Source organism: Gorilla gorilla, chromosome 16 (assembly GCF_029281585.2).
Source record: "Gorilla gorilla gorilla isolate KB3781 chromosome 16, NHGRI_mGorGor1-v2.1_pri, whole genome shotgun sequence".
Taxonomy (NCBI): domain Eukaryota; kingdom Metazoa; phylum Chordata; class Mammalia; order Primates; family Hominidae; genus Gorilla; species Gorilla gorilla.
Window position 1 is genome coordinate 71,501,707 of NC_073240.2, and position 16,999 is coordinate 71,518,705.

At 36.9% G+C, this 16,999-nt stretch overlaps 1 protein-coding gene across 3 annotated transcripts in view; it reads right to left on the reverse strand.

Annotated features, from left to right (window-relative positions):
• Window positions 1-801: 801 nt before the first annotated feature.
• The window catches only part of UACA (uveal autoantigen with coiled-coil domains and ankyrin repeats), a 102,735-nt gene continuing 86,537 nt past the window's right edge, over window positions 802-16,999 (reverse strand). For all 3 annotated transcript variants that reach the window (XM_031002355.3, XM_004056418.4, XM_055362496.1), the window contains 6 exons: window positions 15,923-15,959; window positions 14,992-15,044; window positions 10,674-13,412; window positions 8,520-8,672; window positions 4,018-4,083; window positions 802-996 (listed from right to left, as the gene is read on the reverse strand). In XM_031002355.3, the coding sequence (XP_030858215.1) occupies window positions 925-996; window positions 4,018-4,083; window positions 8,520-8,672; window positions 10,674-13,412; window positions 14,992-15,044; window positions 15,923-15,959 (3,120 nt within the window). In that variant the 3' untranslated portion in view covers window positions 802-924. The remainder of the gene's footprint in view (window positions 997-4,017; window positions 4,084-8,519; window positions 8,673-10,673; window positions 13,413-14,991; window positions 15,045-15,922; window positions 15,960-16,999) is intronic.

Below are 16,999 nucleotides of genomic sequence, written 5' to 3' on the forward strand. Positions count from 1 at the left end.
TTGCAGGAAAACTGTATTTCACATTATTAATCTCATTAATATAACTTTCCTATAAATAAGCATGAAACATTTGGAGGATGCATATATAATGAGTGCTTGGTTACTATAGTAGCAAATGTCAAACTAATTGCTAAAAAAAGTCTAAAGGTTTTCACACTTTGAAAAATCTAGTATATCATTTATCATTATTCTCCAATACTGTGGCAAGAATAGTCACCGCAAGTAAAAATTAAGATACTGTTGTAGAGATTAAGGCAATTTTATTATAAATTCCTGATATATTCCACCCCTGCCTGTTCTTAATCTAAATGTAATTTAGCACTGCAAACCATTTATGAAAATAAATTTATTTTAAAAGGCATAAAAGTTATTAGTGTAAAAAGAAAAAATATCTATACCTACAAAAAAGGCCAAAGACACTAATGAAGTTACCTCAATAAAGATACTGTAACATGTAACTTGGCCAGCCAAGTTACAACACATTCCTCACAACTGTATTATGTCTCAAGGTTCTGAGGATCTGAAAGGTCTTTTGATCCACCTAAAAGTGGCCACCAACCAAATTAATTTCTCTGAAAGACATCTTTAAGCAATTATTTCAGCCTAACCTCGCTTCATATGGACTCACTCAGATGGCTCATGTTTTATTAGGGACTCGAAGGTTTAAAAATATGTAGTCAATCCAGGGCAAAGTTATGTTGTTTGCCTATTTGTAAAATTAACACATACAGAAAATAAGATTCAAACTGATATTGAAAAAGACTAACATATTCATCTAATTTAAAAAAAAAAACCTACCAATAGAACAAAATATATTTTATTTTAATTATACCAGCACAGTAAGGCCCAGAAAGACCATGGAGTTGCACAAAGAATGTTCAGCACCAGCAAGATAAAACAGATACTGGCAGTCAGTGCTAACTGCTAGCACACAAGCCCCTGCCGCATTTGTATGATCTGGAGCAGAGCCTCCTGAACATCTTCATCCATGTGACCCTTCGGAGAAAGAAGAAAGAGGAGCATTATTTTATGTCATCTTTGTTTACATAAGAATTCTAAAGATAAAGCTTTTACAGAGCATAACTAGTCATTGATTCATCAAATGCTAAATCCTCATCATTGTGATTTCTAAAGGAATTACTGGAAAAGGGAGTACAGCCCTATCATGAAAATAAGATCAATTAATAAGGAGTGCACGGCCGGGCGTGGTGGCTCATGCCTGCAATCCCAGCACTTTGGGAGGCCGAGGTGGGTGGATCATTTGAGGTCAGGAGTTCGAGACCAGCCTGGCCAACATGGCGAAACCCCATCTCTGGTAAAAATATAAAAATTAGCCGGGTGTAATCCCAGCTACTCGGGAGGCTGAGACAGGAGAATCGCTGGAACCTGGGAGGCAGAGGTTGCAGCGAACCAAGATTGTGGCACTGCACTCCAGCCTGGGTGACACGGCGAGACCCCATCTGAAAAAACAAAAAGACTAGTGCACAACAGCTGCTCTAACTTCCATTACCAGAAAACAAATGGATAAACCTCCCTCTTTCTCTTTTTTAATAACAGCCTTGGATGATAGGAGCAGCATAAGTTATAAATGAACAAAGTAAACTACAAGGAAATCTGTTGTTGTTGCTGCTTAGGTTTTTTGTTTGTTTGTTTAGAAAACTAACTGATGGCTGAACATGGTGGCTCACACCTGCAATCCCAGCATTTTGGGAGGCCAAGGTGGGAGGATCACTTGAGGCCAGGAGTTTAAGACCAGCCTAGACAATACAGTGGAGACTGTCGCAAAAACTTAAAAAAAAAAAAAAAAAAAAAATTAGCTGTGTGTGGTGGCATGTGCCTGTAGTCCCAGCTACTTGGGAGGTTGAGGGAGGATGATCACTTGAGCCCAGGAGTTGAGGCTGTATGAGCTATGATTGTGCCCCTGCACTCCAGCCTGGATGACAGAGCAAGAATCTGTCTCCTAAAAAAATTTAAAATTTAAGTAATTGATTTTAAAAACCCATATTTATGTTTTTACGTAAATAAGATTATATAATACATACTATTTTGTAACTTGTTTTTTTATGTAGTGTCACAGAAATCTTTCCCTTGAGCTACCCAACTATTTTAAATTATTGTATAATATCCACTGCATGGACATATTACATTTCTTTACCCATTCCCCTAACGATGGACATTTAAGGTATTTCCAATCTTAATGGAAAGATTACTAGAGAAGAAATTGCTGGGTCAAAAAGCAGTCTCAATTTTTAATTCTGTTAAGTACTACAAAATTTCCCTCTACAGAGATTATAACAATCTGTACTACCATCAATGGAGTAAAAATGCCTATTTCCCATACACTCTGGCTAACACGATAGACTATAATCTTGTGTAATATTGCCAGTCCCACAGGTGAAAAATGGTATGTTCTTATTCATTTGCATCTCCCCCATTACTGATGAAACCAAGTATCTTTTTTACATGCATGTTAGCCATTTATATTTTTAAAAAATACTTTAAACTTAAAATGGTGGCACGAGTTGATTAAATGCAACTCAATATGGTGGGCTTATTAAAATACCGCACCCCCTCCCAACACACACACATTTTTTTTTCCTGGAGTACTTAAATAGGTTTCAGCACAACACTTCCTATTAATATGAAAAGTTTTGCTTCCAAAATCTGTTTCTATAACAGCAGGATGTTTACATTTCAAACATTAGCCATAGTTGACTGAACTGAATTTCTTAGTTAACTTTATGATGCCAGAAGGCAAGACCATTTCTGATGTCAATTGCTTTTGTTATGTTTCATTAGGACACAGTAGAAAATAATTTCAAATTCCGGAAGTGCATATTATACAAAGTGGAAAGGCTTGTTAGTTTGCTGTATTTTTCATTAAGAGCAAGCTCTTCCTCTCATGGCCAATACTAGTGAGTTTCTCAGCCTCTCTAATATAGCTTTTCTGCTATTTCCCCACTTGAACTTCCTATTCACTGTCCCTCAATAATCTTCTCTAATAATTGCAATAAACTTTAAGATTCTAGTTTATCTCTGATTTGCTCAAAAGAGAGTAGCTAAGATCCCTTGTTCTATCATATCATTCATTCTTTTTCATTAGTTTCCCCTCCATTTCCTATAGAAAAGGCAGGTCTATTGATTTTAAGAATTTGATATCATAAAGTATCTTTCTTTTTATTATTTTATCTAGTTCTCTTTTTAAAATTCATCTTTTTTTGAAGCTTTCTCTCAACATCCATCTTTCCCTTCTTCATTTTTTGTTTTTTGTTTTTTTTTTTTTTGCTTGTTTTTACAGTGTGGCCTAACATACTTCAAATCCAAATAATTCCCAGGATCTCTGTCATTCTAAAATTTGTTTCTTTTAGTACATTTTCTTCCTGAAAAAAAATCTATTCTGAGAATTTTGGAGATGCTGCTCACGGAGTTTCTACAGGAAATTAAGCATAGTATCCTTTATATGTTAATAATTTCTTAGTATGATTTTAACAATAACTTTCTCAGTACACCCCTAAAAAAGGGAATTCATAATGTTATTCCTTAATCAATCCTTGGCTTTACCAAGCCAAGTTAAGGCTTGGTAAAACAGATCATTTTGTCTTTAATTACTACAATCCTATACACATAACACCTTGCTTGTCACTTTTGTACTTTTCTAGTATTCAAAGCCATTCCCACTCTCCTCTTAGATGACAGCCACATGTGGATGTCAAGGCATTATCTCCAGCTAGCAACATCATTAACGTGTGCTGCCATCACATGTTACCAAACTGTCTATAAACTGAGTGACAAGCAGATGGAGACGACACTAAATTTAAGATGTTGTGTTGCCATATAGCTTTGTAAATTTTTCTGGGAGATCCACAAACAATGATTAAAGGAAACATAATTATTTTTAAATAAGCATATGGGGTGCAGCTACTTTAAACATCAATTACTTTCACATAAGTTTATTTGAAAATAAAAAATTATTATCTCTAAACCAATATTCTTTCCAAAGGAGAAGTAGTTCTTTACCTGTGCAGCACTAAGAAGGTGTGTCCGATAAATTGCAATTACTTCTTGGTGCTGTCTGTCGGCATCCTAGAAATGTGGAAAGATGGACAGATGTGACTATCAGCGTTCACATTTCCAAACTTTGGACAATGCTCAGGCTTCATGCTACAAAACTATTATTATTATTAAGGCGATCCTGCTACTTCTAACAACAAACTACCTTGGACCTACCAGATGCAGAATTCCAAAACGTAACAATATAAACTTCTGTAATGAATGTGTGGCTAATGACAGTAACGCTACTTTCCCTAAGCAACATCAAATTATTGCTTTAGTTCATATCTAGTGCCATGAACTTCTGAAGACACTTATCACACGTCTGGATTATTGCAAACGCTTCACATCCTGTCTTACTATCTCCACACTATATTCCTTACCATGCCTCTGAGACTAAGGTACCTATTTCCTCACATCACTTTTGGCTCAAAAACCTTGAGTGACACTTCTTTACATACATGAGAGAATCCAAATTCATCAGTTTGGTTCTCAATGACTTCCACAGTTTAGCTTCAAACATTAACTTTCAAATACAGCAGTCCCCTCTTATTGGCAGTTTTGCGAACAGCAGTTTCACTTTCTCTATTTCAGTTGCCCATGGTATAATACAATAAGATATTTTGAGATATAGAGAGAGACCACATTCACATAACTTTTATTACAACATATTGTTATAATTGTTCTATTTTATTATGTTGTTATTAATCTCTTACTGTGCCCAATTTATAAATTACTCTTTATCACAGGTATGTATATATGGGGGGAAAACATAGCTTATATAGGGTTCATTCAGCAGGTCCTATCCATGGTTTCAGGCATCCACTGGGGATCTTGGAACACACCGTCAGTGGATAAGAGAGGGACTACTCTACAGGCAGGCCTTTTACTGCCCTCTGGCCATGCCACTTGTATTCCATCTCCATGCTTCTTTTACACTATTTTCTTTAGATGGAAGAGCCTCTACTTTCCTTTCACCTACCAAAATAGCATCTACGTTACAAGTTCAAGCCAGGTACTCCCTTCTTTAAAAACTAGCTTCTACCACACCACTAATCTTTCCTTCCTGGAAACCCCTATCACTTAGAATCTGCATTCTCAATTCTACATCTGACATCTCTCATCTTGTGATTTTTACTTTTTATGAATCTGTATTTTGCCTCTCTAACTACCCAGAACTCCTTGGGGACAGGAATGGCATACTTTCTTTATCCCTGCTTAGCACAGGGTCATGAACATAATAAACAATAAACAAATATTTCCAATTATTAAAGGGACACTATACTCTTTGGATAAGATCCAAATCCACAATTTGCCATCCTTAATCTGTAGGCCTACAGTGTTAAAAAATAAACACTAAAAAAAAACAAAACAAAAAACCTTTCTTCTATTAAAAAATAACTCAAACAATTCTATGAAATAGGGAAACATCAGCAACAATTTACATGTGACTGAGCCGTTTTACTTAGCATTTCAATGTGTATTAGTGCATAATTAAAAGCATAGTCCCAGATACTCAGGAAGCTGAGGTAGCAGGATCACTTGAGCCCAGGAGATCAGCCTATAGCAAGACCCCATTGGAGACAAGCCTAAGCCACATAGGAAGACCCCATCTTTTGACAAAATTCAACAACCTTTCAAGCTAAAAACTCTCAATAAATTAGGTACTGATGGGACGTATCTCAAAATAATAAGAGCTATCTATGACAAACCCATAGCCAATATCATACTGAATGGGCAAAAACTGGAAGCATTCCCTTTGAAAACTGGCACAAGACAGGGATGCCCTCTCTCGCCACTCCTATTCAACATAGTATTGGAAGTCCTGGCCAGGGCAATCAGGCAGGAGAAGGAAATAAAAGGTATTCAATTAGGAAAAGAGGAAGTCAAATTGTCCCTGTTTGCAGATGACATCATTGTATATCTAGAAAACCCCACTGTCTCAGCCCAAAATCTCCTTAAGCTGATAAGCAACTTGAGCAAAGTCTCAGGGTACAAAATCAATGTGCAAAAATCACAAGCATTCTTATACACCAATAACAGACAAACAGAGAGCCAAATCATGAGTGAACTCCCATTCACGATTGCTTCAAAGAGAATAAAATACCTAGGAATCCAACTTACAAGGGATGTGAAGGACCTCTTCAAGGAGAACTACAAACCACTGCTCAACGAAATAAAAGAGGATACAAACAAATGGGAGAACATTCCATGCTCATGGGTAGGAAGAATCAATATCATGAAAATGGCTATACTGCCCAAGGTAATTTATAGATTCAATGCCATCCCCATCAAGCTACCAATGACTTTCTTCACAGAATTGGAAAAAACTACTTTAAAGTTCATATGGAACCAAAAAAGAGCCCGCATTGCCAAGTCAATCCTAAGCCAAAAGAACAAAGCTGGAGGCATCATGCTACCTAACTTCAAACTATACTACAAGGCTACAGTAACCAAAACAGCATGCTACTGGTACCAAAGAAATATAGACCAATGGAACAGAACAGAGCCCTCAGAAATAATGCCACATATCTACAACTATCTGATCTTTGACAAACCTGACAAAAACAAGAAATGGGGAAACCATTCCCTATTTAATAAATGGTGCTGGGAAAACTGGCTAGCCATACGCAGAAAGCTGAAACTGGATCCCTTCCTTACACCTTATACAAAAATTAATTCAAGATGGATCAAAGACTTAAATGTTAGACCTAAAACCATAAAAACCCTAGAAGAAAACCTAGGCAATTACATTCAGGACATAGGCATGGGCAGGGACTTCATGTCTAAAACACCAAAAGCAATGGCAACAAAAGCCAAAATTGACAAATGGGATCTAATTAAACTCAAGAGCTTCTGCACAGCAAAAGAAACTACCATCAGAGTGAACAGGCAACCTACAGAATGGGAGAACATTTTTGCAATCTACTCATCTGACAAAGGGCTAATATCCAGAATCTACAATGAACTCAAACACATTTACAAGAAAAAAACAACCCCATCAACAAGTGGGCGAAGGATATGAACAGACACTTCTCAAAAGAAGACATTTATGCAGCCAAAAGACACATGAAAAAATGCTCATCATCACTGGCCATCAGAGAAATGCAAATCAAAACCACAGTGAGATGCCATCTCACACCAGTTAGAATGGCAATCATTAAAAAGTCAGGAAACAACAGGTGCTGGAGAGGATGTGGAGAAATAGGAACACTTTTACACTGTTGGTGGGACGGTAAACTAGTTCAACTATTGTGGAAGTCAGTGTGGCGATTCCTCAGGGATCTGGAAGTAGAAATACCATTTGACCCAGCCATCCCATTACTGGGTATATACCCAAAGGATTATAGATCATGCTGCTATAAAGACACATGCACACGTATGTTTATTGCGGCACTGTTCACAATAGCAAGGACTTGGAACCAACCCAAATGTCCAACAATGATAGACTGGATTAAGAACATGTGGCACATATACACCATGGAATACTATGCAGCCATAAAAAAGGATGAGTTCATGTCCTTTGTAGGGACATGGATGAAGCTGGAAACCATCATTCTCAGCAAACTATCACAAGGACAAAAAACCAAACACTGCATGTTCTCACTCATAGGGGGGAATTGAACAGTGAGAACACATGGACACAGGAAGGGGAACGTCACACACCGGGGCCTGTTGTGGGGTGGGGGGAGGGGGGAGGGATAGCATTAGGAGATATATCTAATGTTAAATAATGAGTTAATGGGTGCAGCACACCAACATGGTACATGTACACATATGTAACAAACCTGCACGTTGTGCACATGTACCCTAGAACTTAAAGTATAATAAAAAAAAATAAATGTAAACAAGTAATCAGTTATTATTCTATTTTCTTGATGAGAAAACCAAGAGTTAAAGGGAATGTTCCTTGCCACTTCCTTGTAAGTGGCAGGACTTAGACCAGACCTTCCAACATTAGCTTCTAAATCCAGGCACTTATCCTTCTATATAAGGTATAAAACCATAGGAATGCCTCTTTATTCACAAAGATAAAAGATTATTTTAAAACCTCCTTTAGTTTAGTGGACCAATATTTTAGAGAGCACACTGCAATGAGAAAGATGCTGGATTTGGAGTCAGCCAGTTCCAGGTTTATACCCCAGCTGAATGACCCCAGGCATCAAATATTTTATTCTTTGTTTCCTTAAGAATTAAATGGAGGGAATAAACCTGCTTTGTGAGATCATGATGAAGATAAAGTTTATAGATAAAGTACGTAAAATGTTTAATATGGTGCCTGGTGTATAGTAGGCATCAAATAAGTATTATTACACCACCAGTATAGGTAACTTTTCGTATATAAAAACAATTATATTCTTGGATCCGAACATAGCTACAGATCACTTTAATTTCTAAATGAGCCTTACAAACTAACTACAGGGAGCCAGCACATATTCCTGCAAAGCCCCGTGTGCCTGGTTACTCACAGCCAGCTGTTGCTCCAGAGATTTCACTTGGTGCTGCAGAGTGTCAATCAGCTGGCTCTGCCTCTTGGTGGGGTTCCCACTTGTGTAGGTGAGTTGGGAAAGGCCATTGAGTGCCTGTTTTAATCTTTCCACATCATTAAGCAGTTCAGTTATCTTTAAAAAAAAGTTGTAGGAGAAATATATTATTCACTTATCATGTAGAATGAACATCTTTGTACAGAAATCATTCCTTTTTGGAGACAGAGGCTTTATCTTTATACACCAGAAAATTGAGGTATGAATATTGCCAAGACTGTTACCAAGGATGTATACAATATGTAATTTATAATTAAATCCCTCTCCAGAAATTATTTACAAAAGCAATACCAAATTAAGAATAAATATTACATATATCCTAAGATGTGAGTATAAACATAGTCTTACTTTTAGCTAATATATAAGCATCTACGAAGGCACATGAACTATCTTCCAGGTAACATATGGAACACAAGAAGGGAAGGGGGATTCCCAGCAACAAAGTGTGAAAAGTAAAAGGGTGTGGCCCGTGTAAGTCTAGGATCAACATATCTTCCTTTTTCCTTTCAAGAGTTGTATTATTTAAGACCACTTTGTTGTAGAGAGAAAAAAAACAAGGAGGCTTGCTTATAGGAATAGGAAGTGCCTAGAAACATAGCATTTTTCCACCCTGCTTTAAAGTCAGACAGAGTCAACTTGTATGAGCTTGGCTAATTTACTTTTCTGAGCCTTAGATTCCACATTGGTGAAAGGTGGACAATCTTTCAGAGTTAAGAAAATCAGGTTGGGCACAGTGGCTCACACCTATAATCCCAACACTTTGGGAGGCTAAGGCAGGAAGATTGTTTAAATTCAGGAATTCAAGACCAGCCTGGGCAATATAGCAAGACATCATCTCCTCCCCCACAAAATTTTTTATTGAAAAAAAATAATAGAAAAAAAACAAAGAAAATGAAATGCAATTACATGCACCCGCTCAATAAACGGCAACAAGTAGATATTAATAATTAACTCTTATATATTACTATATATATTCATAGGTACCTTCTGAACAAGCTTAGAGCATTTAAATTCTCAATCACAGAGATGGTGTGCCAGAGGACAGCATGTACAAGTACTTTCCACTGGGGAGGGCAGTCTGTGTCTGTGTTTACTCCACTGTTTCCCCAGCACATGACATGCAGAAGGCATTTAATCATTACATGTTGAATGGATAAAACTGCAGCCAATCTTTATATGTCATATCCATAGTAAAAACTTTATGGAACATCAGTGTCAAAAATATTGTTGAGTACCTATTCTGTAAATTGCACCATGAGAATTAAAGATAAGATGGAAAGTTAAGTTATAAACCCTGCTCATAAAAACTGATTGGGAAGATCAACTACATAAGTCTAACAAGGTAATATAAATGTTTTAAATGGATGGCAAAGCCACAGTAAAACATCCACCTTAGAGGAGGAACTGTTTACTATAGACTAGATTGGACAGTGAGGGCTTTAAGAAAGAGGATAACATGTTAATGAATGTATAGGATTCAACTCAGTAGAAAGGAGGGAAAGGACATTCTGGGTGAGGGGATGTAGACTTTCTAGTCTGTAGAAAGACATGAGCAACAGAACATAAAATGAATTGGAGGGCTCAGTCTACTACTATGGGGATGTAGACTTTCTAGTCTGTAGAAAGACATGAGCAACAGAACATAAAATGAATTGGAGGGCTCAGTTTACTACTATGGGTGAGTACTGAGATCAACTCTAGATGCTCCCCAGTGTTCTTGGTTTCTTGCAGCCCAGAAAGAGAGCTTCCCCACCACCCTCTTCCCCATCTTTCACATGCCACAAACCCACTGGCTTTTGACTCTTCATGTATGAGACAAGTGAGCCTTAAGTCTCCCCATCGTTCCTGAATTCTTGGCTAGAACAGCTAAAGAAACAGAAGGAAAAATGCTTTTGACTTTTGTGTTACTTCACTTTTTTTTTCAATTAGGAATTTTTGCACACAAGTTGCTAAACTGGAAAGGGTGTGTCTAATGGTCACTTTGTTAATACCTGTGTCTACTTTCCTGTGAGATTCTGTGGTAAAGAGCACTGCTCTGGGGTTTCCAACACATAGCCATGCAGACTACTTTGTACCTACCTTATTATCTTTTGCTTCTATTTGTTTAGCAGATTCTTGTATTCTTCTTTGTAACTCTGTGATTGTTGTTAAGGACTTATCACATCTTTCCTTCTGATCCTTAATTTCTTGCTCAATGCTGAAATGGAGTAATTCCTTCTCATCTTTTGCAGATATTTCCTTCTTTTTGGCATGCAAAACTTCCTCACATACTTCCTCATACTTTCTATTCAGATTGGCCAATTTTTCATTTAAGCTAGAAATCTGTGTCTCCAAATCACTTTTTGTTGCTTTATATTTAGACAAGTCAACTACCTCTCTAGTCTCTAATTTTTTTAATGCTTGTTTAGTATTCTGAACCTCAGACTGAAGTTTGGAGACTTCTTCCATTTTGTTTTGGCTTTCTTCTTCCTTTTCTCTCAAGCTGGCTTTTATGATTCCAACCTCTTTCTCAAATGCTTCTTTAATCTGCAAATGCTCTGCCAGGGGTACAGAAGAGTTCTTTTGATTCTCCAACAATTGATGCAGTTTGGTCACTGTCTGCTGCTCTTTCTCGTAACACCTTTGCATACTCTTCAGTTCTTCCTTTAGATTTTCAATTGTGCCATTAAGAGATTTTTTCAGAGCCTCAACCTGTTCCAATGGAACATGTTGTTTTTGCAAAAGATTTTGCACTGCAAGTATCTCAGAAGTCTGTTTGGCATTTTCTTCTACTAGCTTCTCTTTCACATTCCTTACTTCGGTGTATTTCTGTGACAAGTCTTTTAACTGTTTGTTTAGCTCGTCTGTTTTTCTGCTTAATGCTCTTTCCATTTCATGAGACTTCTCAATGAGAACTGTCTTATCCCTCAAATCTTTCTGAAGGGTAAAAATCTCCTTCTTTAACTTGTCATTCTCTTGCTTGTTTTTCTTGACTTCTTCTTCACTGACACTACACTTTTGTGTCTGCTCTGATAACTGGTCTTTTAGTTCTTTCTCTGCTGCTTTAAATTTTCTCTCGCACTCCTCAAAGCTGACAATTGGGGCGTATTTTACCTTAATGCATTCTTGTATTGTGTCGAGCTCCTTCTTCTGGGCTTTAATTTCGGCATGCAGTGTCACAATCTCTTCTTGGCCTTTTCTGTAGTTGGCCAAGATTTCAGCATTACTATCCTGCACCTTTCTCATGCTCTGACTTAGCGAGCTCATCTTTGCCTCGTGCTCTGCCAGGCTGATGTACTCAGCTTTTATTTGGTTCTGAGTGTTTTCCAGGTTTCTTTTTAATATTTCATTCTTATCTTTTATTTTTACAAATTCCTGATTTATATCTTCACATTTTTTCTTCACATCTAATAATTCTCTGTTAGTTTTAGCTAACGTGTTATTCAGTGTCATTTTAACCTCTTCATGGGTTTTAACTGGCACATACTGGTTACTCATCATCTTCTTCAAGTTAGTGTTTTCAGATGTGAGAGCGTGTATTTTCTCCTGGTCTTCACCACATTTTTTCTTAAGTTCAGACAGCTGTTTCTTAAGTTCAACAATATTGGATTTCAGAGCTGTTATCTCTTTTTCATGTTTCTCAGGAGGTACAAACACAGTTTCTAGGCGGCTTACATCCTTACTTAAGCTGTCATTTTCCAGCAGCAATTTCTCCATTTCCAACTTCTTTTCTGTATATTTTTGTGTTACATCTAAAAGCTTTCTATTAAGATCATCAATAATTGCATCATGTGACTTTTTCATGTCTTCACTTACTTTTAAAGGAACATAATGATTTTTCATTTCAATTGTTAAGTTATGTGCTTGCTCCTTGAGGAGCTTATTATCCAAATAAACTTTTTCAATTTCCTTTTGTAGTGTCTGATTTTTCAATGTTAACTCAGTGATCTTCTTCCCAAGTTCTCCTGATTTCTGTTCTAATCTGCTCTTAACCTGTTCATGTTCCTCTAGTTTGACTTGCTGAGCAAGCTTGGCCTTAACATTCTCAAGTTCTCTCTTTAACTGTCTAATTTCACTAAGTGATTTTTCATGTTCTCTTTCCATTTCTACTAATTTTTTTGCTTTCTCATTCACTTCATTTGATAATGAGCTCTTCATGTTTTCAAATTTTTCAGCTGGAATGGAAAGGGCCAGCTTCGTTAACAATTCTTTTGCCTGGCCTTCCATCTCTGTGACCTTTCTTCCTTTCTTCTCTCGCTCCATTTCACACATACTAAGTTCCTTCTGTAATCGCTTATTTTCTTCTATCAGCTTGCCTTCATCCCTCTTAAACTCTTCTACTATCATCTCATTTTGTTTGATTTGGTTTCTTAATTTCCCCACTTCTGCTGAAGCACCTTCATATTTTACTTTCAAGTCTTTCAACTGATCCTTCAGTTCCTCGGTTAGTCTGTGATTCCCTGAGGCTGCTTCACTTGTTAAGTGTTCTTTAAGGGCAAGAAAATGGGTCTGCATTTGTTTAACTTTACCTTCTGACTCATACATCCTCTTCTGCACATCTTTTAATGCATCTTCTAATTGTTTTATCTGTTCATCTGAATCCTCCTTGACCCTTTCACATTCTAATGCTAAAGCTTTGCATTCTGCCACTTTGTGTGCCAGTTCATTTTGGAGCTTCAGTCGGTCTTGTTTTGCTGACTCACAGAAAGTTCGCATTGCTTCTAACTCTTTCTTTAAAATTTCATTTTCAGAGTATGACGTTTGACTGGGTAAAGATAGTTCCAGAGGTCTTAACATAGATCTGCTTTGCATATGGGCTGGTATACCTGGGGAAGTACACTGAAAAGAAAAAAAAAAAAGACATCAATCACAAAAGCCTAAATGAGACATTTACTATACTTATTTGCCAAACTTAGAGAAAGTTAGCACATCATCAGGAATCAAAGGGCTTTCAGATTAGGCAGTAAGATGGAAAAAAAATCACAATGCTGATTTTTGTGGTAAGGAAACAGTTCTGGATATGATTTCCTTAATACATTCACAACATTTTGAGAGTTCTGTTCACGTAAGTCTATTGCTGGCAGAACAAGGGAAAATGGCCATGGCTACTGGGTGCTATTTTGTCTTTCTTCCCCCATTCATTAACACCTACCCACACATGAATATCATCAACTTTATCAAAACATATTTATTATTTCTATGTTTTATGGCACATAATGTGCTTAGAACTTTAAATTCTGAAGAAAACCATCGTATCCTTGAATAAAAACAAGTACTGCGATTTTAAATTTGCAGATAATTTCATAGAATTATAGATTTAACTAACAAGATTTTTGACTTCTGCGTACCTTCACTGTTAATCCAACAGAATATTCTCTGAATTATAAAAATACCACGAAAATAAACCCAGATAGTTATCAGAGTTGTCAAGAGAATGATTGGTCACAGCCAGCACCAGGGAAAGAGAGTCTCCCAATAGACAGAAAACACCTGGAGCTGGTGACAGCAGCTTCCCGATAAGATCTCCGGAGCTGGGTGAGCAGGCTCAAGCATGCGCACTAAGAGGCAAAATGGTGGATGTATGACCTTCTTCAGGGGGTATTTGACTGGTAAAGGAAAATAGCCCCTAGAGAGCAGGTGCACAACCTTAGTAAAGGCACTACACATGTGGCCCCTCCTAAGTGCTGACAGGCCACTATGCATGCAGATAGCCTGCCCCCAAGAGAAGAATCAAGGGAGGAGAAATGCAAACCCCAAAACCAAGCCAGTGCATAAAAACCCCAAGCCAAGGGCTGAACAGGGTACTGGGATCTCTCAAGCCGCCCACTTGGCCTTCTTCCAAGTGTACTTTGCTTCCTTTCGTTCCTCCTGTAACACTTTTTAATAAACTCACTCCTGCCCTAAAACTTCCCTTGGTTTCTCCCTCTGCCTTAAACCTACTTCTGCCCCTCAGCCGAATCCTTTCCTCTGAAGAGGCAAGGATAGAGCTTGCTGCAGATCCCTACAGATTTACTGTTAGTTAAATCTGAACTGCCTTTCCCCTGGATCAAGAGGAAAAAAAAAAAAAAACCCAAAAAATTATATTTTGAATTATTCATATCTGTCTTCCCCTTTATATGGGCAAATATGAAGAGTTAACTAATCACTGTTAATGAACAGAAACTTAGCATCAAATGCAATGAAACTATAATTCAAATCTCTTACTATAACCACTATCATCAAAAACACTCTAGAGGGCACCAGAAACAGCAATATCTGTTTTTATTAAACTCAAGAAAGCAGGACCAACTTGTCTTTGATAATGAAAACCTCACTCTATGTATATATACTTAATGTACAATGCTGCTTTCTCCTCTCTTTATAAAGGCACAAAAATTTTCTTTAAATGTTTTTTAAAATTTTAAAAAAAAACAATTACCTGTGAGTCTGCCATATACATCTGACCTTGTTTAAGAAGCATATCTTCTTTTCCTAAATAAATGCAAATAAATGACATTTTAACTTCAATATCCATACTAAAGTAGGCTAAACATTAATTTGATGTTATTTCCTTTATTATTCAAATAAAAGAGAAGCAAGAGGTACAACACAAAAGTATCCTCATTCTAAAATACCCATTTTCCCCTTATTATTTCTATAAACAGAAGTACCTACAATCTACTGAACAATAGATACTAGGTTGGTTTTATTTTTTTCTTATTTTTTTCTATGCTCTCTCTCAGCAGAATCACTAAAACTTCAGAAACATTGAGGACTCTTAAACTAGGCTACATGATAATAAAACACATATCTTATAATCAATCAAAACAAAAATGATGATTTAAATTTATAGCATAAATATTACTGTTGTAGGAGAGGATAGTTTAATAGTCACTAGGAAACAAACAAAAACAGATTTTCTAGAGAAACTGTTTAACACTGCAGAATAAAAAAGATTATGTAGAGTCTAAAAATAATTCATAAATGTAATTTTAAAATGCCTACTTGCATTAAGACCGATTTCTCCAAATTAGAAAACTATGTTTATGTTCTTTCCATAAAAAAATGAACCCTAAATATCACAAGACAAATGTCTATGTCTACTAATTAACAAGGCAAATTTGGTAATTCATACAATATACAATTTTAAAATACAGGTAGCTAAGGAGAATCAGAGCTTCAGTAATTATCAGAATATGTTAGAAGTTACAATAGTCATCTTAACGTCTTCCTAGTTCCATGTGTTGATGAAGTTTAGCAGCAGGAATATCTTGTACAGTTATTCCTGTATAGTTAAACAAGTAAGAATAAACATTCTTCTTTGCTTGAACTAGGTGAACTGTAATGATAATCTATACTTTTATACTTACGGTTACTGAAATGACTTCCTGATCCTAAATGATCACTCTGAAATCAGAAGCATAAAATATTTTAGGGTGAATGCTGCCTCATTTTGTTAAATTCTGTATCTGTTTTAGCTCTAAATCATGCAGTCATTAAAACTACATTTTTGACATTCTTGTTTCTCCAGAGCATTATTCTACTCAAACCCACAAAAAGAAACAACACTAGCTTAGAGAGATCAGCTGGGAATAAAGTACTTCACTAAGCATTTTAATAAAAGCAGCCAAGTGTTTTAAGAAAAAACTTTATTGCTCAAAAGAAAAAAAAAAAGTGAGCCCTAAATGAACTGAAACAACTTTCAAAGACTACTGTTTGCTACTGCTTTATAAACCTCAAAAGGAAGGAAGCGGCCACATTCATGTCAATAACTCATTTTACTTTACCACTGTAGGAAGCAGAAACCCTACCTCATTGACTATGAAATATCAACATAACCCCTTCTTCCAGAGTTTATAAAATACCAAGTACTTTGAAAGTAAAAGGAGAGACAGAGCAGGAAATGAAACTGAGGCAGAGACCTACACATAGAAATAAATCCATCAATCCATTAGTTAGGAAATAATAGAGAACTCTAGCTACAGTGAATCAAAATATACTGGGTTGCTCCTTTTCCCAAGTAAGCCAAATACAAAGAATCTAATATATAAATTAAAATACTACACTTCAAGGGTAAGAATAGGCCAGGCGCAGTGGCTCACACCTGTAATCCCAGCACTTTGGAAGGCTGAGACAGGCAGATCACTTGAGCCCAGGAGTTCAAGACCAGCCTAGGCAACGTGGTGAGACCTCGCCCTTACAAAAAAATACAAGAACGAGCTGGGCGCGGTGGCTCATGCCTGTAATCCCAGCACTTCAGGAGGCTGAGGCAGGTGGATTGCCTGAGGTCAGGAGTTCAAGACCAGCTTGGCCAACATAGTGAAACCCTGTCTCTACTAAAAATACAAAAAATTAGCTGGGTGTGGTGGCAGGCACCTGTAATCCCAGCTAATAGGGAGGCTGATGAGCCAGGAGAACTGCTTGAACCTGGGAGGCGGAGGTTGCAG